The sequence below is a fragment of the Pogoniulus pusillus genome, chromosome 18, assembly GCF_015220805.1.
Source record: "Pogoniulus pusillus isolate bPogPus1 chromosome 18, bPogPus1.pri, whole genome shotgun sequence".
Lineage (NCBI taxonomy): Eukaryota > Metazoa > Chordata > Aves > Piciformes > Lybiidae > Pogoniulus > Pogoniulus pusillus.
In genome coordinates this window covers 14,104,977-14,129,209 of record NC_087281.1, presented here as the reverse complement: position 1 = coordinate 14,129,209, position 24,233 = coordinate 14,104,977, and the positions used below count along the sequence as shown (strand labels likewise).

The 24,233-nt window shown below is 40.0% G+C and overlaps 1 protein-coding gene across 3 annotated transcripts in view; it reads right to left on the bottom strand.

Moving 5' to 3' along the window:
• Positions 1-358: 358 nt before the first annotated feature.
• Positions 359-24,233, bottom strand: part of FAM120B (family with sequence similarity 120 member B) — a 40,282-nt gene continuing 16,407 nt past the window's right edge. Inside the window, exons 6-10 of one of the 3 annotated variants that reach the window (XM_064158475.1) lie at positions 22,751-22,843; positions 9,137-9,343; positions 8,287-8,395; positions 6,447-6,560; positions 359-483 (exon numbers count right to left, since the gene is read on the bottom strand). In XM_064158475.1, coding sequence (XP_064014545.1) covers positions 359-483; positions 6,447-6,560; positions 8,287-8,395; positions 9,137-9,343; positions 22,751-22,843 — 648 coding nt within the window. Of the gene's footprint in view, positions 484-1,567; positions 3,584-6,446; positions 6,561-8,286; positions 8,396-9,136; positions 9,344-19,842; positions 20,175-22,750; positions 22,844-24,233 lie in introns of those variants that run through there. The other 2 variants (XM_064158476.1, XM_064158477.1) reach the window with 2 other exon arrangements.

The window sequence follows — 24,233 nt, the reverse complement described above, 5'->3', positions numbered from 1 at the left end:
GAGGGTGCAGAGAAGGGCGACGAGGCTGGCGAGAGGTCTGGCAAACATGACCTGTGAGGAGCAGCTGAGGGAACTGGGGTTGTTTAGTCTGGAGGTGGTTGAGAGGGGACCTTATTGCCCTCTACAAGTACCTAAAAGGAGGTTGTAGTGAGGCTGGAGATGGTCTCCTCTCCTGAATTACTAATGACAGGACAAGAGGAAATGGCCTCAAGTTGCATCAGGGGAGGTTTAGGTTGGATGCTGGGAGGAAGTTCTTTCCTGAGCAGGTGGTCAGGCACTGGCACAGGCTGCCCAGGGAGGTGGTGTAAAAGTATACAACATAAAATGGAACTGACTATTAGGTGTGATATATTCCTGATTAGAGCTTTCCCACTATCATTTTTTTACCTGCTTTTTTGGTGATCTTCAGCACACAGAATTTCATAGAAATGTATCTTGTTCTCTTATCCATTTTCATCCTCTTCCTGAAATGAACAAGGTCACCTGGGTGATGTAAAAGACAAACACTTTTGACAAGCCAAATAAAACACATGAGCATCCATTAACACTAAGTATTTTAGAAGTTATGGCCTCTGGGAGGGTAGCATTTTGTGATCTGCATTATGTAGGTGATGAAAGTACCATAACAATGCATTCTGGGCATATTAATTATCCAGATCAGTGCTTGTGTTTTGAACCTTAAGTCCTGCAAGTCTCAATGCAAGCATTAAGATTTATAGCATCTTCTATTCTCTGTTAGTATGAGTCATGAGACAGTTTCCAGATATAAACTTAATTTTCAAATGCTTATAAAAATAAATCCTCCTGGCAGTATTATAATTGGGCAGAAACCCAAGACAGATATACACTTTCTCTATCAGTAAAACCTGGAATGATGAGACATTGAATCAGTCAGGGTTGGAAGGGACCACAAGGAGCATCGAGTTACAACCCCCCTGCCATGGGCAGGGACACCCTACCTAGAGCAGGCTGGACATAGCCTCATCCAGCCTGGCCTTAAACACCTCCAGGGAGGGGGCCTCAACCACCTCCCTGGGCAACCCAGTCCAGGCTCTCACCACTCTCATGCTGAAGAACTTCCTCCTCACGTCCAGTCTGAATCTCCCCATCTCCAGCTTTGCTCCATTGCCCCTAGTCCTGTCACACTCCCTGAGAGCCTGAAAAGTCCCTCCCAACTTTTCTGTAGGCCCCCTTCAGATCCTGGAAGGCCACAGAAAGGTCACCTTGGAGCCTCCTCTTTTCCAGACTGCAGAGCCCCAACTCTTTCACTCTGTCCTCATAGGAGAGGTGGAAACCCTAAATAGAATCCAGAAGAGTGGCTTTTCCAGCATGAAGACCACGCTTCTGTGTGTAAATACAAAGTTTTGTCCACGTGTGACATCAGTGACTTCAGTGTTCAGAAGATCAATCAACCTCAATACACCAATAACCAGACAAGCACATACAAAAATCTGCAAACTGCACCAACTTTCAAAATCTGCTCTAAATATTTTGCCTGTCTTTGGCTATCCTCTTTTATTTTCTGCTTGTCTTTTCTGAGAGCAGGAACAGGATATCAGGCTTTCACTTCTCTTTCACCATATACTTCCTTTATGAGAAGAAGAGTGGTCATTATATAACATCACACACTGAAAACGCTTAAGTACAAAGCTACAGATACTGTGATTCCACAGCACATAGACAGATGAAAACTCCTCAGTCCCATTACCATCCACTTGAGAGAGCCCCATTCAAAGTCTGCTAAGAAAAGCATGAAATTGTTGAAGGTTGCATAGATGGAAACAATTTTCTATTAGGTGACACAGATGAGTAAACTGATAAACACGGTTCTAAGTGTGTCACTCACTTTCCTTGTGGCATTAAGTGTTGCTGACACTTTTTCCCTCTGTTACAATTTTTATACTTCATGATTTATAATTAGATTTCTATAGAACTGCCTAGTCAGTAATTAAGAAAAGGATCACTGCTTATTTGTAGCTGAATGAGTATGCAAACAGCAGACATATGAAAGTTGTTAAAGAGGAGTTTTTCATGGTACCAGTTCACCAACACATCATTCTATGGTGCTGTTAGAAATTGCACAGGCTCTGTTATTTCTCATTTCTTTAACATTATTTACACTGGATCTGTTTAAAATTAATTAATTTTATAATTAAAGGCATAAGTCAATGAAATTTTAATTGCAAAGTGGAATACATACATTTTAAAGAAATAATGCTGAAGACAAGTGTTTAAATTAGAAATCTGGAGAGGAAAAAAATACTTAGTTCTCTTAAGTATTATTTATTATAGAAACATAGAATCAACCAGGTTGGAAGAGACCTCCAAGATCATCCAGTCCAACCTAGCACTCAGTCCTGGCCAACCAACCAGACCATGGCACTAAGTGCCTCAGCCAGGCTTTGCTTGAACACGTCCAGAGACAACGACTCCACCACCTCCCTGGGCAGCCCATTCCAATGCCAATCACTCTGGGAACAACTTCCTCCTAACATCCAGCCTAGACCTCTCACAGCACAACTTGATACTGAGTCCCCGTGTTCTGTTGCTGGTTGCCTGGCAGAAGAGACCAACCCCCACCTGGCTACAACCTCCCTTCAGGTAGTTGTAGATAGCAATGAGGTCTGCCCTGAGCCTCTTCTTCTGCAGGCTAAACACCCCCAGCTGCCTCAGCCTCTCCTCACAGGGCTGTGTCCCAGGCCTCTCACCAGCATTGTCGTCCTTCTCTGGACATGTTGCAGTACCTCAACATACAGTAGCAAAGCATGGCAGATTCTTTCTCTCCTCAGCAGTGATGTGGTTCACTCCACACAATCACTTAAGAGACAGAAGTTGCTTAACTAGAAGTGCCAAAAGTAATCCCTGGAGGTATTCAAGAAATGTGTGGACATGGAACTTCAAAATGTGGTTTAATGGGCATGGTGGTGTTGGGTTGATGGTTGGGCTGGATGATCTTACAAGGTCTTTTCCAACTGAAACAATTCTAACAGCATTTTTTGGCTGCTGTGAATTGCTGCATTTTACAGGAAGGTCGTTTTGTTTCAGTGGCAGATGATGTTTATATCAATGATTTCTTGGTTCAAACTTCAGTAGCAAAGGGATAATCCTTAAGACAAAAGAGATAACCCACAGTTAAGACACAAAGCACAATTCAGCATGGGTATGTCATATTATTCATGGGGAGCTAACTTTTGCAATATACACAACTGCAATAAAAATATGGAAAACACTTTTAGTCTCAAAACACTTCAGTCTTTCCCTTGTCAAAACATAGCCATAGTGGTATGCTACTGTTTTTCTGCTGGTGTCTTTAACTTGCACTTCAGTGACTCTGGACTCATAGCAAACCTAAACCTAACATGACAAGTGATTAACACACTGAGTATCACAGCTTGGAGTGATCTTCTCCACAATCACATAATCAGTTCATCTGTACAAGTTCATAAAAAGAGTCTCTCATAGACAAAAAATATTTCAATGGCAATTATCATCTCAGCTTGCTAGCTGGGCACATGAATTCTTTAGTGAGGGGGAAGGTGGAATCTTCTCCTCCAGTCTGGATGTCTCAATCCATATTCTCTACCTGGAGGAAGCAGGAGAGGAATTTAACATTTGTAATTAACATTAAATCAAGAACACAAGAACTTATTCAGACAGCCTGCAAGAAAAATACTGCAGTTATACATCGTCCAAAAAAAGAACACATGCACCTTTTAGGATACCAGGTAGTGACTAGGGGAAATGGACTGAAGCTGGAGATGAGTAGTTTCAGAGTGGATGTGAGGAGGAACTTCTTCAGCATGAGAGTGGTGAGAGGCTGGAATGGGTTGCCCTGGGAGTCGGTTGAGGCCCCATCCCTGGAGCTGTTTAAGGCCAGGCTGGATGAGGCTGTGGGAAGCCTGCTCTAGGGTAGGGTGTCCCTGCCCATGGCAGTGAGGTTGGAATTGGCTGATCCTTGTGGTCCCTTCCAACCCTGACTGATTCTATGATTCTCTCCAGTTAATATGGAATTAATGGCTAGTATTTTGAGACACTGGAGAATAAAGGTCACTGCGGCATTGCTCTTCTTAAAAGCTCTTGGGACACTGTAACTTTTAAAATCTAGCCCAGTTAATGGGTTAGGATAGTCAATCATACACTGGAGTTGGCAGAACAGACTCTGTGAATCCAGGGAAGGAAAATACACCATTTAGAGCCAGACATAAGCCACATTAACAAACACCTCAATATTAGTTTAAGTGTGCCTGTGTCCAATAATGCTTTAGTTACAGATTCCTATAAGCAAAGTAGTATTCAAACTGTAAATTAAGAATGTTTTGGCTATTGAAGTTCTATTAAGTCCCACCTACATCACAGTTCTATCAAAATTCTGTTAATTTGAGACATGCCTGAACACAGAGTATGCAACATGATCGTGCTAAGCTGTAAATATAAAGCTTCACTCCAATTTCCAGATCGACTGAGCCTAGTCTGGGTGATTTTCCTAAGTGTGGGGGGGTGGATAACATCCAAACCATCACAAGAACAAAAAATAATAAATAAATAAATAAACAAACAAAAAAACACCTCAACAACAAAAAACAAGCCCAACCCCCTAAAAACCCCACAGCTCAAAATACAGTTGGAGGATGAGAATTAGAACAGCTCAGTGGTTAGTATTCACCACTAAGTTAAATTCTTTTTGCCTAACTTAAACCCTTTTCTCTGCCTGAAAGGATTCAAACCATCCTCTCAGAGAAACTGTAGTGCTTGTTAAGTTGATGCTTTTGGGTAGAGACACTTTCCTGCATGGTGAGACACTGTCATGGAATTCTTAAACATTCACTGATAAGAAACAGCAAAGGCTGACTAATCATTAGGTACACTCCAGACAAAAGATATGGATCCAGTGGTTACTGTTCCATTATTTTTAAATGCATTTTATCCAATGATTTATGTAAAATATGCAACAGCAGGAACCATAACATTGTACAAAAGAAGGTATACAAAAGTCAGAATGGATAAATAGGTATCAGTAATGTGACTCTGAAGTTTTCTCATGTAGGCCATGATGGCACACAAAATCACTGAGGTAGTTTTTTTGTTCTCTCTCTCTTTGGTGATACACACATATAGCAGAGACAACAGCTACATAATGAAGCAAAATAAATACCTTTATTAGTAAAAATAGGGAAAAAACACTGTAAAAATGGCTCTTCTTGGCAGATCAATTTAAAATGAGCTCTAAACCTCAGCAAGGCTCTTTTGTAAGGACATGCAAGATAGAGCTTGCATTTCTATTACTTCAGCGATGACCTAGAAGCTGAGACCCTGATCCAGAAAACTACTTAAAAATGTTTTCAGTTTAAGTATTTTGTTTTAGTATGAACTAAGACCCACAGCTGAAGACTCCAGACAGTTATGTGTGGCTGTGCCAGTTTGTTTTAGAACTATTCCAATTTTCATAGAATCACAGAATCAACCAGGTTGAAAAAGATCTCCAAGATCATCCAGTCCACCCTAGCACACAGCCCTGTCCGATCAACTAGACCATGGCACTAGTGCCTCAGCCAGTCCTTCCTTGAACACCTCCAACAACTCCACCACCTCCCTGGGCAGCCCATTCCAATGCCAATCACTTTCTCTGCCAACAACTTCCTCCTAACATCCAGCCTAGACCTCCCCCAGCACAACTTGAGACTGTGTCCCCTTGTTCTATTGCTGGTTGCCTGGCAGCAGAGACCAACCCCCACCTGGCTACAGCCTCCCTTCAGGTAGTTGTAGACAGCAATGAGGTCAGCCCTCAGCCTCCTTTTTTCCAGCTCCCTCAGCCTCTCCTCACAGGGCTGTGTTCCAGGCCCCTCACCAGCTTTGTCACCCTTCTCTGGACACATTTCAGTATCTCAACATCTCTCTTGAATTGAGGAGCCCAGAACTGGACACAAGCCTCAAGGTATGGCCTGACCAGTGTTGTGTACAGGGGCAGAATAACCTCCCTTGTCCTACTGGCCACACTGTTCCTGATCCAGGCCAGGATGCCATTTTAAACACAGTTCAGCTGAGAGCAAGAAATAAGCAAGTTTAAATAGCACAGAGAAAGGTTTTTTTTCCCAAGAACGCTGACTAAAAGATGACTCCAGATTCTAATGCTGGCACTCCACCTCACCTTGCAGAGTTAAGATTTCCTCATGGTAGTACCCAGCTATAACCAATAACTAGTTTTGCTACTGACTGCTGTGGCCACAAGGTAACTGCAGGAAAAGGAAACAGTGGTGATGTCTGCTTCACTCACAGGCTTGCTGAGATGTATACAAACAAGAACACAAACAGATAATGCAGTTGCTGTGCGTCTTTGGCTGCCTGCACTTTTCTCCCTAACCTGCTGTCTGTGTCTATACACAGTACTGTGTTGGCTGTGACACTGTTGACAGAGATGATCTTAAATACACAGTGCACACATTTTTTACCTTGTGGTTGAGGATTTCCTGATAGGAACTCTCTCGTCTGATTATGATACGGAGGAATGAAAGAACTTCTGTGTGCTTGCTGGAACTTGGGATTAAATTGTCTTTGTTGTGTTCCTGAAAAAAAAGAAGTATTTACTAAGCAGCTCTGACTGTATATAAAACGAAATGAAGAAAAAGGAGAGACAGCACGTTCTTTTTTTGGGAAACAACATTTCCTAGTTTTATGTCAAAATAATTAGGCAGGATTATGATTTCTTCCAAACTAAACTAAGTCTAATAAGCATGATTCTTGTCCTCATTTCCATCTGTGCACATCATGATTACAAGCTGCTAACAAGTGTATTTAGAAACCAGACATGACACAGATTTGGAGGCTGCAGTCATTAAAACAGAGCAGAAATCCTGTTCTAAGTAGAATCACAAATCATAATTAAAATGGTCAAGTACAGTTCTCAAGCAATAGCAGATGCTAACAAGATCTGGTATCGTAATTCACTGTGCTAGTTTGAAGCTAGCTGGAATATTTTGGTGAGAAGCATTAGATCATAGGCTGTGAAAAGGAAACAGTGGTGATGTCTGCTTCACTCATAGGCTTGCTGAGATGTATACAAAAAAGAACACAAACAGATAATGCAGTTGCTGTGTGTGTCTGGCTGCCTGCACTTTTCTCCCTAACCTGCTGTCTGTGTGACTATCCTTCTGCTTCCTAACCTGCCTGGCCAATTCTCCAAACACACCTTGAACGTAAGGCAAAGTCTGGGATAAGGTAGAGGGGTGGAAAGGAGGTAGAAGTGTGGTTGGGAGCCCCTCCTGGGGACTGGTTTTCAGGGGGCTGTTGTGTTTCTGTATTACTTTTTAACCTGTATATTTCTGTATCCAGCTGCATCTATTGTAAATACCTGCTTGTATATTGTGCTAAGCTGTAAATAGAAAGTTTCGTCTTCATTTTCAGCTTGGCTAAGTCTAGTCTGGGTGATTTCATAAGAGTGTGGAAGGGGGTGGGTAACACCCAAACCATCACTTTCACCAACACATACCCTCAGTACCACATCAGAAGTATTGTTATTACATAATGCAAAGTATTGAACTAGCAGAAAATCAATCTGTCTGTTGTCATTGTCTCAAGAAATTCTGAAGCAGTAATTTTTTTCCTCACATTAACAACTGGTCAGATATTAAGCAGGTAAAAACCTTAATTCCAGTATAAACACTGCAATGCAATGTGAATTAATTTGAAGTCTCTGAAGCTGCACCATTCAGGCTGATCTGTGAATGATGCTGAAAACCTTTTAGATGTCATTTACCCTGAACATCAGGCAGCTGAAGTAGGAAAAATAGTGTCTTTAGTAAACCAAGCCATAAAGTTGGAGGAATAAAGCACAAGGACTTAGGCAAGACACCTGACACTGCAGGCTGCCCAAAAGGCACCTTCTATGAACTGTATCAGTCAGTCCAGTAAGGAGCATTCTCTTCAGTGCCTCACTCAGACCTTCCAGCTATCAATATTAAAATAGCTCTTCTGAGTCATCTAATTCCTTCTAAAAGAACAAATGTAGTGACTGAGTAAAACAGCAGCAATGTTTCTGTCAGCGAATGATGTTATGTTTACTGCGCATATATATCTTGAAGGAGGTATTATCCAGACTTGGGTAATCAAATTCACATGAATTCCTAAAACCCACATATATTTTTCTTAGATTTCTCCTTGGTTTCTTGCAAAAGAATCTTACAATTTACTTAGCTTGACAGGCAGCCTCTATAACCAGCTGGTGCTGTTGCTGAAGGATAATTGAGCTCATCAATATACAGACTCTATCGAGAAAATGAACACAATGCCCACCTGTGGTAAATCCACTCCCTCTTGGTCTGCTCTGTATTGTTCTTTTCTTAGCCATGCAAGCATTGCAAATGATAGTCTTCAGATTCTGGAAGGGTGCATACAAAGACTCCTGGAGACAACGGGGTTAAAAATCAATGACTGTTCTGATCAATCACATATACCACAATTAAAAGACTTTTGTCTTAGCCAGACTTGAACACATATGAAGATCCAACACCACTGCCAGAGCAGGACCATAGAATCTAGCTTAGGTCACACAGGAATGCATGCAGATGGGTCTTGAAAGTCAACAGAGAAGGAGACTCCACAACCTGTCTGGACAGCCTGTTCCAGTGCTCTGTGACCCTTACAGTAAAGAAGCTCTTTCTCATGTTGAGGTGGAACATCCTGTGCTGTAGCTTTCATCCATTGCCTGTTGTCCTATCACAGGGTGCAAGTGAGTAGAGTTTGACACCCAGCCCTCAGATATTTATAAACACTAATTAGATCCACTCTTAGTCTTCTCTTCACTAGACCAAAAAGCCACAGGTCCCTCAGCCTCTCCTCAAAAGGGAGTGCTTCAGTCCCTTAATTATAGCCCTCCACTGGATTCTTTCAAGTACATCTCTGTCCCTCTTGAACTGGGGAGCCCCAAACTGAACATAATATTCCAGGTGAGGCCTCACTAGGGCAGGGGAGAAGGAGAGGAGAACCTCCCTTGACCTGCTGGACACACTCCTCTTAATGCACCCCAGGATCCCCTTGGCCTTCTTAGCCGCAAGGGCACAGTATGAACATGAATATTAAATGAACAAACATGGGCAGGTATAGCTTTTTCAAAGACCACAGAACTGAGCATACAATTACTCACATTGCTTTCCAAAAGCTCTTCCACAGAGCAACCTTGGTGTGCCTGCTGATACTTCACTTGAAAAAGCTTTCCATCAAATGCTTCCCAAGGCATCAAATCATTCATTCTGAACGGAAAGCCACAGGCACTGTTCACCATAAGCAGAGTTGTAAGACCACGAACAAAGACAGCGCCAAGATGTACAGCTCTGGAGTCCACTTGTGCAAGCTGTGAACACAAACCAAAGCCAGCCCTCATAAGAACAGCAGAGCAAATCACAGAATCATAGAATCACAGAATCAATCAGGTCGGAAGAGACCTCCGAGACCATCCAGTCCAACCTAGCACCCAGCCCTGCCCAATCAACTAGATTGGCACTTGTCCTGATGGCATGCATCCAGAGGTGCTGAGGGAGCTGATAAACAGTTAATGATGGTCCTCTATTGCACAGTAGAATTCATCATAGGATTCTGTACCTTTATTCAGTGAAGTGAAAGAAATTTGTTTTAACAAATACTGCATCTCACTCAAGTTTTTAAGAAAGATAGATTCAAAACAAAACCAGGAACACAAAAGAAATGGGTATTCTCCATAGCATTTCTCAAGCATTAGCAGTTTCCCACAAAGAATTCTCTTAGTGGAATGCAAAATATGAACTGGGAGTATAAAGTGATGTGCGGAGTGATCCATTGACCTTCCATGGTTTGATCAACTGGGAAATGTTACAGTACTTAGTGATAATTTAAATTATCAGATATGACAGGACAATGTTTATTGTACCCAGGTTTTTATTTTAAACACTCTGAAATTTCCTCTAACTGGAGTCTGAAAGTCAATTCATTTCGCTTCAGTGTGAATGTCTCCAGAAGAAATACTGGAATGGCATGACAATATCCAGAATATCAAAAAGAAGAAACTCATTAAGACAATTAAAACTCATGGCCAAAATAAATTTGATGGGTGAACTGAACAGCCTACTGTGGCAGAACAGAGCAAGCTGCAAAAGCTTTGACTCCAATATGCGGGGGGAGGGAAATGTAATTTTAACTACTGTGTAAACACTACAAAGCTTCTTGGTGGGGAATGTATTTTCCACTATCTGTACTGAAGCAGTCTGTCAGGACCAGGAGGGCCATAAGTGTGGCCATCAATAATGCAATCTGTGGCAGCTCTTGTACCTTTACAGTACTGTATCTCTTAACAGTGTATCAGGAATGGAACAGAATCCAAAATAGCCCAGAACAGAAAGAACTTGGCCAAAAATTTATACCAACATGATTTATACCACCAATAATCTCTTTATTACATATCAGGTAATGGTTTCAAATCAGACTGAAATTCCCTGTCATACAAACTCAGTCAGCATCTTCTGTCACTGAGTTATCAGTAAATACTGATAATGTAAAAAAATTAATTGTGGAAAATAAACTGTCATGAAGAATAATGAAAACGAGTACTTAAAGGGATGAGAAGAATAAGTGCTGTTATCTGCAGCAAGCAATTTCTCATATTCATAGAATCATAGGATGAACCAGCTTGGAAGAGACCTCCAAAACTTCCCTTAAGCACTTAAGTATCAGGATGGAGTCGTGTGTGTGGATATCAGGTAAGCCTTTTTTAATGGAAATCTATATTGGTAAGATCATGGCAAGAACTATCAGCAGTGATTGCAGGAAATACATTCAGTGCAGGGTAGTTTCCATTTCCCATGTTTAGCAATGAAAAACAAAGAAAATGAAAGCAGAGTGAGTGTATAACAATGAGCCTGTGCACATGGCAAACCACAGACTTGCTTTGCCATGGGAATGCTCACAACTGCTTGGTGTCTCAATGCAAAGATGTCACAATGAGAAGTGGAAAATTCCAAAAGAAAGGAAGGCTTGTCTTCCAGGGCATTGCACCCTAGAGATTATTTCTTATTAGAAATTGTGGCCTTTTAACTATTTTTATAAACTCAGGACCCCAGTGAATCATAGGAGATACACCCCTGTGATCCCACTGCTGCTACTCCTACCACCGACTGATGACATTTGTGTGAGAGAGACAGGGAGTGCGTGAGAACTGCTCCTCCTGCACCAGCTGCCTGCACTGTGCCCCTGCTGCTGCTCCTACCAACAGCAGCTCCCCACATTCTCAGCATTTGGAAAAACAGGTTACCTTTCCTCCTTTCCAGCATCAACTGAGAAGAGAGCTTAAAGTTCACAGCCCTCTAGTATCGTTGCAGCAGAGGTTACTAATATTGTGCTGAGAATGCCTGAGCTGAACTGGGTAAGCCTACTTGCAAAAAATCAGAGAAAGGCTACAGCACTCACATCACTAACATATGTTTTTTTCTTGCAGTTTGGGAAATGTTCTTGCTAGAAGAGTCATCATCGTTGACTTATCTCATGCCCTTTTCTGCTCTATAAACACAGGGCTTTAGCCTGCAGACCACAAGTTCACACTGATCTCTGTGCTTCTGTGCATCCTCAATGACCACAGAAAGAGGCTTTACAAGGAGGAAAGTGCTTGCTTGTAGCATTTTGCAAATCTAGACCCAGACACTGTATATCCTGCTGAAGAATTTTCACTTACAGGAAGAAAAATACATGGATGTTGCATATGGAATGTAAATTTCTATCTCAAACAATCTTTTAAGTAAATTTCAAGTAAATACTTACAATATAAAACAAGTCAATACTAATAGTCCTCTGAATCTTTGTGGATTCAAAACAGATCTTTTTGATAGAGGTGTAAACTTTATCCCATGCACTTTGAAAGCTGCACAACTTTTTTTGCAGGATTGTACTAAAATACCCCATGACTCCATCACCACTTTATGGAATTTAGAGGGTGCCAATCATATTAAAAAGATGAATAGGTTCTATGGTACCTGAAATGTAAGAGCAAGTATTTCAGTATGCCAGATGTTTAGAGACACAAACGAAGATCAGAACCATACTAAATGGCAAGCTCATCTCACTATCTTAAATTCTAGAAATCAAGGGGAAAGATGATCATAATTTTACAGTTATTTACTTAGAATAGAATCAGTCAGGGTTGGAAGGGACCAGAAGGATCATCTAGTTCCAAGCCCCCAGCCATGGGCAAAGACAGCCTACCCTACATCAGGCTGGCCACAGCCTGATCCAGCCTGGCCTTATATGTCATCTGTATCTCAAAGCACTAATTACTGCATTTCATTTAAGAAATGGTTCCTCTAGTAAGATTTTAAACAATGTTCTGGAGACTTTTTTTGTTTTAAAAACAATTGCATTAATAATTATCACTTAAGTTGTTGTTAATACATTTATTTCTTTCCTAATCTGTTGCCTTCTTCCGATGGCTGAGTTGAATACAGAAGATCTGACTGTGGCTAACATTTTTTATTAGAAATAGGTAACTTTAAAATTACATAAGGTATTCCCTCTCTCCTCCCCTCTTCCCTATACCAACCATTCTCAAGAGACCACATACGTTCCTGTTATAAAAAGAAAATCATGATACTCAAGGGCAGGTTACTGTTTGGTAATTTCTAGTTAAAATTAATCAGCTGAAGAACTAAAAATCAAATACATTTCATCCAGGCAACAAACAATGATGATGACACTTCTAGCAAACCACTTCTCAAACAGTTCAATTATTGGCTGTTGTTGCAGCAGCTTTAAAGTATCACAGAATCATAGAATCAACTAGGTTGGAAGAGACCTCCAAGATCATCCAGTCCAACCTAGCACCCAGCCCTGTCCAATCAACTAGACCACAGCACTAAGTGCCTCAGCCAGGCTTTTCTTGAGCACTTCCAGGGATGGTGACTCCACCACCTCCCTGGGCAGCCCATTCCAATGGCAAATCACCCTCTCTCTGTCAAGATCACCTTCTGGACTGCTTTCATCAGTGGTTTCAGAGCACTCACACTGTCCTCCTCAGGTTGTTCATTACTCTCTGCTAGTCCTGGGGAAATGACTGATCTGTTTGGATCAGAACCTGCTGATAAAAATCTGAGTACTGCCCTAGCGTAACCGGTTCTTTTCAGATAGATCTGAACTCAGTCAGTCCCTCAAGCCCACCTTTAATTTGAATAATCAAATATTTAACCACATCTCCCTCAAGCCCACCTACAACTTAAATAGTGAGTATTTAACCACAGGCAATTTATGCTCAAATGCTAAAGGCAGCAGTTAGATTCTGTCACAGGAATTGTCATCAGAACAATAAGGCTTAGCTTTGCCTGGGAAGGTAAGGCATGTTATGTTCCAAAACTACAGAGAAGAAATGTCAGCTGATGACAACTTCACTGAAATTGAATTTTCTGAAAAAAAACAAAACAAAACATTTTATTTCAACCAAGACACAGAGTTGCTTCTTGAATTCCACATCATCCTGCCTTCAGCCATTAGTCTTCCTAGGGTGCACTGACAAAAGATGCTAAAACTCCTGTGTACTGGAACTATATGCCCTCTTCTTGAGCAAATCCAACCTAAACTGTTACAGTGGAAGTAACTTTAAGGAGTGCTATCCTACAGAGACAGGCTGGTGAAACAGTATGTTTACTTGGCATCAGGTCAGATTTAAGCAAGAGGCTGCTGGGAGCGCAGTACATGACCTGCTTTCTTGACCTGTCAACTTGATGGGAGAGAGAAGCACCAGTATTTTGAAAACATGTCTAAGGTTTATTCTGATAAAAGATTATGCCTTAAATTAAGCTCTTCCTGCTTAAACAGTGTTTGTGCAAAGGAAAATAAGGGTTGAAAAGAGACCCTATTAGGGCATGTGCTGCAATAGAAACTAGAAAAACCTGGTTTAAAGCACTTCTTAAGAACTCACAGTAAATATTTAGCAGTAAACAATCCAATTGTTTAGTGTTTATATGCTGAGAAAAGTTTATTTACTGAGTTTTATCAGGAGTTTGATGTAAAATGATACTTCTCTGTGAAATGAGACTGTTATTTACATTAAGCAAAAAACTCCACTGAAGTCAGCCTAAAAGGCTTTAAATTAGCTCTTATCTTTAAGCACCCTACAAAATAGCAACACAAAAGTACTACTGCTAACCAGTATGCAACCAGATAAAAATCTCCTTCAGTTCCAAAAAGACTAGTTTTCATTACTTACTTAAAACAAAAATGTAATGTATCAGAGCTTTTGATCATATCTACAACAAAACTCAGCATAAATGACATAGCTGTGTTGATGAATGTCACCAGTTAAAATATCTAGCCTCCTCTGCCTAATTGCATTGTGTAATGCACAGAACACTACCATTAAGGAAAAAAGTATTTAAAATAACATTACTTTCCTTATTTTAGCCACAATTGTTAGACTGATCTAAATTGAGCCAGCATTGTGCCCAGCTGGCCAAGAGAGCCAATGGCATCCTGGCCTGGATCGGGAACAGTGTGGCCAGTAGCACAAGGGAGGTTATTCTTCCCCTGTACTCAGCACTGCTCAGGCCACACCTTGAGTCCTGTGTCCAGTTCTGGGCTCCTCAATTCAAAAGAGATGCTGAGATACTGGAACATGCAGAGAAAGGGGCTACAAAGCTGGTGAGGGGCCTGGAACACAGCCCTGTGAGGAAAGACTGAGGGAGCTGGGGGTGTGCAGCCTGGAGGAGGCTCAGGGCTGACCTCATTGCTTCTACAACTACCTGAAGGGAGGCTATAGCCAGGTGAGGGTTGGTCTCTTCTGCCAGGCAATCAGCAACAGAACAAGGGGACACAGTCTCAAGTTGTGTCAGGGGAGGTCTAGGCTGGATGTTAGGAGAAAGTTCATGACAGAGAGAGTGACTGGCAATGGAATGGGCTGCCCAGGGAGGTGGTGGAGTTGCCATCCCTGGAGGTGTTTAAGGGTGGTTTGGATGTGGTGCTTAGGGATATGGTTTAAGGTGAATCTTGTAGAGTAGGGTTATAGGTTGGACTTAGTGATTCTGAGGGTCTTTTCCAACCCAGATGTTTCTGTGAATTGTCCTAACATAAGACCATCCCCTCTCTTAACCTGCTTTAATAAATACCTCTTAGGGGCATCATTTATTTCCCACTGAAACCACCAGAAGCAGCAGTGAACTTCAGAATTAGGCAAAATTTAGCATGTCTGATGCTCTGCAGTTTCCAGAAACATGCTGACGACTGTTAATAATATGATGTCTAGTATATAAGTTCTCCAAACAAAACAGTCATAGAAACAAGGTGGTTAGTATTGAGAATTCCAGGTGAACAAATACTGTTTGCCAGTGCAATATAGATTGTAGTGTTCTTCTTTAATCCTAGGGTATCTTTACATTGCAAAGCAGCTGCACAGTAAGACTGCTGATAGTACAGTTCACTTTTTGAAGTGATATGGTTCAAGGTAAACAATTACCACTAAGAAATTCTCCAGGTGTATAGTCCACAGGTTGATGAAAAAAGGAATTTATCTGCTTCTATTTCCTGAAATCCAAGACAATGCATGTTTTAACACAGCAGTATCTCAGATGATCTATGAAAGGAACTCCTAACCTATAACCTGTGATCAGGTATGTTCAAGGTACCAGGAACTGATTTGCAATTAAGCTGCAACAGAGTATCCACTTCCAGAACATCTATTTTGTCTGACATGGAAAACTACCATAAACAGCTTGAAAGTTGCTACCTTTTAGCAAAAAAACATCAATCCTATCATGTAGTTTAGATGAATATATACAGTGAAATTAGAGAATCCTTGTTGGGTGCATACAGCTGTTGCTTAAAGACAGTCTTCTGAGCTATCCAAGACCTGGCAAGTGAAGATTTTAAAGGAAGTAACACTACTTACATGTAATATTCTACATCTTCTTGTGTCAGCACTGCATCATAATAAATAGAATATAAGTTGGGAGGTGTCTTACGTGAGACTAACTTGGCCATTTTTAAATGTGTATTTACCAGGAAGAAGAATGCTGTTTAAAAGAAAAGATATGTTCTATATAATATGCTAAAGTTTGGGATCTCAGCACTTCAGCCAGCATTGCACTCTGCAGGTGCTTTGCTGATGAAATAAGCATTCACAGGCATTCTAAGCCTCAGCCATTTTAAAGCAAAAAGTACCTTATTGATCTGTCAGAAGGTGTTGTGCCAAAATAAACCTCCAGCAGAACCACTACAACTACACTTTCAGCCTATGACTGAAAAATACTACTTGCTCTTGTTGCTAGATTGAAGCATGCCTCTGTTGCATTGAAGCCTCACTGTACAAATACAGCACACAATTGTGCAATCTGGCAAGAAAGAAAAAAGCACTGAACAGACTGAGGGACTGTTTTTTGGCATAGCTCTGCTCTTACTAAATTCAACAGTAAAGCTCTCATTGACTCTACTAGGAACTTAATGGAATTTCAGTCCTAGCATAGGAATATTTTCTGCCAATGCATATTTCTGTATCCTATATGCAGAAAGTAACTAGGAAACTACTGCTAGATAGGAAATGATAGTTAGGTATGCATTAACTGCTCTTGCTAAAACAAATACATAGTTTTTGATATGGTAAGAAACTGAACGTCTCATATTGAATCCATCAGGGGAATATACAGCAGCCTAGATGAACACTACATACCTTTCTAGTTAATGTGTATATGTTTCCTACCAGTGCTGGTGTAACACCAGACACACTGATTAGATCCCTAAACAATAAACTAAATCTTCCCATAAATCACTGATCTTGTTTGGAGGTAACACACAACCACCCTTACACACCTGGTGTTTATTGTCCCTGTGTGTCGTTTCCTCATTTGGAACGCTGGGGTAGGTTTCCCTTTACAAAGGACAACATCTTGAAATTCTAAGATACAATGATGTATGTTACATGTGCATGTAGCACTCTTAGCACAGCTCCATTTCTTTACAAAAAGCTCCTTAAATAACACCTCAGTGAATGTCAAAGGAAATAACCCCAAAATAAAGGTGAAGGAAAGGAGAATGCCTGTGACACATTAACATTAATAATATATTAAAGCCTCACTTTTGGCTGAAGAACTGAGTTTTGAGTACTACAAGAAAGAACTAAATGATGAGAAAGAACTAAACCATTTTACCAAAGTCACAGAAGAAACAAAAGGTAGGAACTGGACACTGCCTTGACTTTTAACTCTGGACTATGATAATGCCAATCAAGAATACACTTGAAGAGAAAGGAATCAAAAGAGTTCTTGGTTAGGCTGGCTGTTTCTGATACCTTCAAGGTGGACATTTCTATTACAGTAACTTTCAAATTTGCACTACATCCTACACTGTAGCCATATGCCTTTAGGCTTGCTTCGTCTTGTTTTTCCATCCACCTATGACTCATTAGGTTGTTTGAGAAAAAAATGTTTTCTTCTCCTAAGTTACACACAGCTATCTACTTCTCCAGAGAATGCCTAAACAGATGTGCAGCTTGCACTCTGGCTCAGGCACGGCACAGGCACGCAGGCAGGTGCAAGCAGCCCTGAGCAGATGACAGGCAGGTGCCACTGCTTCCTGATGGCATGCTCCCTTCCCTCCCTAGCTCCAGCCCCTGAACATCACCTGCCCTGTAGGAACACAGGTCGGCCCTGAAAGGCAATGACCAACAGCCCCACCTACACCATGCAAACACCACCTCCAGCCCTCATGTACTGATAGTTCCTTCTAAAATGCAATATACAAGGCAGTGAAAAGTATTTACCATGTTACTAAATGTACACTTTGATCAACATAAACTTGGCAGGAAAATAGCAGCTGCTACCAGAAATTATTATTTTCCCTGTCTGTAGTAAGTTATCTTTAACTTTTTCAAAGCTGTCAGTTTGCTTAATATTTTGGGAGAGGTTTATTACTCTTACCACCAATAACAACATTTCACTTTCTGCAATTTTATTGAGCATGGATTAAAAATTAACAGTAATTATCTTAAATTCCAGAGTGTCTTTTACCTTAAACATAATGAAAAAGTCTTTATTGTCTAAAAGCAATTTATAACTGAAACACTTCCTTTCTGTTGAAACCCTACTAATGAACCATGGCAGTAAAGCAGAAAACTCAGATAAGCAGAGCAAACTCGTGACATCATAGAGAAAAACACACTGTTACCTTCCATGAAAAGGAATATGAATCCTCTAGTTTAAGGCCCTTGCTCAAAAACCTGCTGCAGATTTTCTGTAGGCAAACTGCACCAAACTAAACAAATGCTTTTTTTTTTTCCCAGAGAGAAGAAAAGTTCATCTAGTCCTGCTGGGGTTTGTATTTGTGCCCGTGCTAGTTTCAGCCTAGGTGGGATATTTTGGCTAGAAGAATTAGATTATAGGCTGTGAAATGGAAATAGTGGTGATGTCTGCTTCACTCACAGGCTTGCTAAGATTTATAAGAAAAGAATATAAACACTGATAAGGGAGTTGCTCCTGGGCTCTGGGGCTGCATGCACTTCTCTCCCTAACTTGCTAACTAATCCCTCTGCTTCCTAACCCCCCTGGCTGATTCTCCAAACTCACCCTGAATGTAAAGCAAAGTGTGGGATAAGGTAGAGGGGTGGAAAGGAGGTGGAAAGGTGGTTGAGAGCCCCACCTGGGGACTGGTTTTCAGGGGGCTGTTGTGTTTCTGAATTGCTATTTAACTTGTCTATTTCTGTCTGTAGCTGTATATATTGTAAATATCTGCTTGGATATTGTGCTAAGCTGAAGATCTAAAGCTTCATTCTACTTCACAACTTGGCTGAGCCTAGTCTGGGTGATTTCTTAAGTGTGGAGGGGTGGGTAACACCCAAACCATCACAGTGCCAGTGACGCATAACAGAATTCAGAGTTACATGAATTTTGATACTCCAGCTGATGTCAAAATGTACGAAACCTTCAGGAAAACAGGCTCTAACAATACTAATAAACATACCCAGTCTGGTAAAGAAGAAAATGGAGGACAGTGAGACAGAACAGCAATACTGTCTGGAAGCTGAATATGTTAGCTGAAGAAAGATTATTTATATATATGTTTATGATCCAAAGGCAGCAAAGAAAGGTAGAGACAGTTGTCAAGAAAACTCTTGAATTTCTTCTGAATTTCAAAAGTTTATTATGAAAACAGCAACAGATTTAGTGATAGAACTTTAAAAATGTAACGTAGATAGTCACTGATTTCAAGTCCTGAGATGTAATTGTATTTGCAGTAATGAGTGGGAGAGTCATATCCACTCCTTCAAAGTCATTACAGAAAATAAATAGGCTCTGCAGTACTGAGCTAGGCATGCAGACCCAGGAGATCAAAACAGAGTTATCAAGAGAATAGTAGAGTATGGAAGTCTGAATACATGCAGTCTCCATACACAGATTTAATATAAGCAGGCTCATTTGATGTAACTTTCTATTGATTAATTATGTGAACTTTTAGATATGTTTTTAACTGAAATTAATGTAGTGTCTGGAAGACTGTTTCTGTCTGGAGAAATTTAAGTTATCTTGAGGAAATGAGAAGTATTTCTGAGAGTGAACTGGGAATGAAAATCTCAGTTTTCAATCACATCCCATACTGCTGACTTTTGCTTCAGATTAGCTCAGAACATGGAGAAAACCTGAAGACTGCAGATGAGAGGCTTGGTTGAGATGCAATGTCAAGTAAACTACCCCAAATCCCCCACCAATCTTCATCCCCTGTCAGTTACAATCTCACCTATAGTTTAAAAACCACTTTTGACAGATGCAAATTTTGTGGGAATATAAAGCTCCAATTCAGTAAAGCATTTGGGAATGCACTCAAATTCCATTTTAATCAATACTAACACACATCACAGAATCAAGTCATGAGTATATAAAAGAGGTTTATTTTGGAGATTGTTACCATACTCTTATTTGTATTTCACATCTTCCTCAATGTAACTGAACTTCAAGCAAGTACTTATTAGGAAACAGTCACACAGACACAGGAGGCATATTGGGGGAGAAGGGGTTATTTTAAAAACAATTACACTTTGAAAAACACAGAGAGCTCACAAAGACTGTTTGGAGTCTGTCTGAAAAATATCACATCTAACGGTGTTGACAAATGTAGCTTGGCTTGCCAGATAGGTCAAAAGACTGAAACTTTGGAATGTCCAGAATCTGGTGATTATTTATGTTTTTTTCTGTCTGCATGGCAGGAATAAAGAATACTGAGTTTTAAAACAGTGAACAGATTTAGAATTACAGAATCAACCAGACCTCCAACAACATCCAGTCCAACCTAGCACCCAGCCCTAGCCAGTCAACTAGACCATGGCACTAAGTGCCTCAGCCAGGCTTTTCTCCAACATCTCCAGGGCTGGTGACTCCACCACCTCCCTGGGCAGCCCATTCCAATGCCAATCACTCTCTCTGACAACAACTTCCTCCTAACATTCAGCTTAGACCTCCCCCAGCACAACTTGAGACTGTGTCCCCTTGTTCTGTTGCTGGTTCCCTGGCAGAAGAGCTCAACTCCCACCTGGCTACAGCCTCCCTTCAGGTAGTTGTAGACAGCAATGAGGTCACCCCTGAGCCTCCTCTTCTCTAGGCTAAACAACCCCAGCTCCCTCAGCCTCTCCTCACAGGGCTTGTGCAACTTCCTTCTGAAATTTGCAGGACTTTCATCAAGATATCTACTCACTACTTTAAAGAATTAGTTTTTTCATGTATGTGGCCAAGTATCATTCACCTAAACATGCAGAGAAAAATGCCTTGTGCAATACTGGCATAATACTATCATCAAGCTAATTCTGCTTCCATGACACTGTATAGCAGAAAACATTCAAAGGGTCCATGCAACTACAATTCTTGCTGTGCTGGTTTGAAGCTAGTAGGAATATTTTATTGAGAGAAATTAAATCCTTAGCTGTGAGAAGAAAGGGGAAAAAAAACAACAGTACCCTGTATCACCCATTCTTCTGCTGAGAAATGCAACTAGTCAAAATATAGGTAAGACACTTCTCACACAATGCTCAGCTCTCGGTTCTGCTCCTTTGTGGCAGTCTGGTCTCTGTGGTTGCCTCTGCCTTAACTTTAACCCAACTTAACTCTTTTTCCTCTAACCTCCTTGTTATCTTTTTGACATCTCAGATCTCCAGATTTATTATGTGAGATATACATGGGTTGATCTGGTTATTTTTGTGGGGAGGGAAAAGCGGGGGGACAGAAGAAGTTTGGGTTGGGAAGCCTCCTGGCAATCTGATTGCTCTGGGAGGGCTACTGTGTTTCTGTATTACTTTTAACTTGTATATAACTGTATATGTTTATGTATACATAAACTTGTAAAATGTGCTAAGCTGTAAATATAGCTTCATTCCTTAACTTGCAGCTGGCTGAGTCTAGTCAGGGTGATTTCATAAGAGTGGGGGTGGCTAACACTCAAAGCATCAGACTTGCTAAAGCTACTTCTGTCTGTCCAAATCACTTAACTAGTATGCTGATCATTGTATAAATTATTATTATTATTATTCCAAAAACTAAGTAATACTTAATATGTCTTTTGTCAAAGACTATCTGCAGTCAAATTGCAAAGACTGTCTGGAGCATATAATTTAAGACCTAAAATGACTGTGCTCATTATGTATGGATAATACATTTAAAATAACTGAAATCACTTAAAAAAATGAAGAAATACACTTCAGCACTTGACTATCTTATATTTCATACACAGCTAAACTGTTCCATTCACAAGTGACAGAAAAGATGAAATTACTCCAAAGTAAGTATTCAGGAATTACCAAATATTTTATGGTAAAGCTATGAAGAGCTTGTAAAGGCCATAAATTCCAGCAGTGATGTGTATGTCCACTTCTATATCTGCTACTAACTTCGAGTCCATGTTTTCTGACCTACATTTCACTTTTAAAAGTAGTTAACAGGACCCAAAATTCTTTTACCAGATTCCAGGTGCCTTTTCTTTTCAAGCAATTTTTCCTCATTTCATCCTTGGCAACAACATTCAGAAAAGACTTGATTTTATGTATTTATGTATTAATATATATTGTAGCATTTAATTTATAATTTTATTAATATATATTACATATTAATACTTTATTTTACACCTCCAGTATACATTCTTCATATATTCATGTATGTAAAGATATCTTAGAAAAGATGCATTTGTGTTTATAAGTCATTATGGGCTCTTTGAGCAGTATTTTACAGGCATTACAGGTGAAAGATGATTTATAATAGCACTTGTGAAAAACAAAAAACCAGGGACAGCACAATGTAAGGCACTAAACTGCAAGCATGACTGCTGGTGCCTTTTTTTCTCTACAATGGCCTCAAAACTAGTCTCATGGCTTTCCGGGCTTTTTGCCAAAACCACACACTAGAATAAAGTAAAAAGAAGGCAACCTGGAGTCCAAAATGTAATCCTGACCTTATGTATAAGCCCTATGGGAGGTTTGGACAAATCAGAATGTTAATGTAGTATGTAAGAGGGGCACAAGGAAACTAGAAAAAAAAATCTTAGGAGTAAAAGAATGTATAAAATCTTTTCTCTACTGCATGTACAATTTTGGTATTTTGAAACCACTGATCTTGAAAAATAATCAAATCTTCCTGTATAAACATGTTCTTCTCAGAAAGTAATACTTAATGTACATTTTAGTTATACTTCCACAGGGGACTTACTTTCAGCATGATATAAATTACTTTTAAGTAAACTCACAAGTTACCATGAACATTTTATGTTACTCAATTACTCCAGTTCATACCTGCAAAGCTTCCAGTTGAGCAGCAGACTTCCCTTTCAGGCAAAGAATGAGTGCCACAAATGCATTTAAGTCCTCCATAGAGAGGGTACTGACCTAGAACAGATGCAAATATAACACATTATCCAAAGGCATTGAAGAACTTTCAGAAAATCAGAGAGAATCATGGAAAGGTTTAGATTGGAAGAGACCTCAAGGATCATCCAGTTCCAGCCCCTTGACATAGGATGCCTCTTGATCAACTGCATCAAAGTTACATCAGTGACCTTATAAAGCTATAATCACCATGAATGTATCACCTAGGAAAAGACACTTAGAGAACAAAACACTTTCTTTCATATCTTTCATGAAGTGCATACCCAAATATCTGTGTACCTAGATATTCATGCACCAAACAAAATGCCCACCCTTAAACGTATTCCCTTCTCCTCTTGCCTTGGAGTTTCTTAATAACAGGAAATTTCTTCATCTCAGTAACACTAAACATAACAAAAAACATGTGATTAAAAAAAAAAAAAAATCAAGACCCAGAATAAAAACCTCCTCAATGAGCCACAGATCATTAGGATTTCTTTCAAATTTGCTTACATGGTTATCTTCTGGAAACTTTAAAAATAATCTAAAATATTTCTATTACCTATTTCAGCTAAATTTCAGGATTTAACAAAACATATTCCTTTTTTTTTAGGCTACATATTTAAGCGTTAACATTAAAACTGTTAGAAAACTAACCCTAAAATGTTTAAGTGGGAAAACATAAAGAAAAATTCTAAATCCATGTAGCAGTTCACTCTAATGCTTCCATTAAAAAAAGAAACAAAGAACCAAACAAAAAAGAAACAAAAAACAACCAGAGAATGAGGAAGTTCACTGCTGTCAAAAAGCATTCTGAGATTCTATACAGGCACACCTCTGGAGAAAGCACCTCTAATTCATTTGAGTTGATTCTCTGACAGTCCCTTGTAAGATGATACATGTGCATCAAGACCACATATCTGTTAAAAATGGTAAAGCCATGAAGAGGTCTCTAAGTGACATCCATAAAGAATTACAATTCTTAATTACCTGGAGCTTGAGGGAAGGTTTCTCTTGCAAGGTGTGGAAATGGGCATTATGGACTTAAAATACACTTAAAAGGCTGCCTAACCCCCTGCACTGCCTATTTTTGTAACAACTTGGTATCTGGGGATTTTTCAATCTGTTTAGAGTTTCCATTACAGCTATTAAAAATCAGAAAGTGACAGAAAAAGAGGAGGAGAGAAAAAATAGCAAAAAAAAAAAAAAATTATGTAAATCAAACCAAAACCAAACAAAAACCCATACCAAGAAGCTGCCTATAATTACTTCACTCATGTATTTGCATAGGAAGAGTAAACTCATTCTTTCCTCCTCAAGATAAAAAGCATTCAACTACTACCAAGATGTTTTTTCCCTTTATCACACCTTGCTTCTTGTCCCACTGTGAAATACTTTCTCTTCTACGATG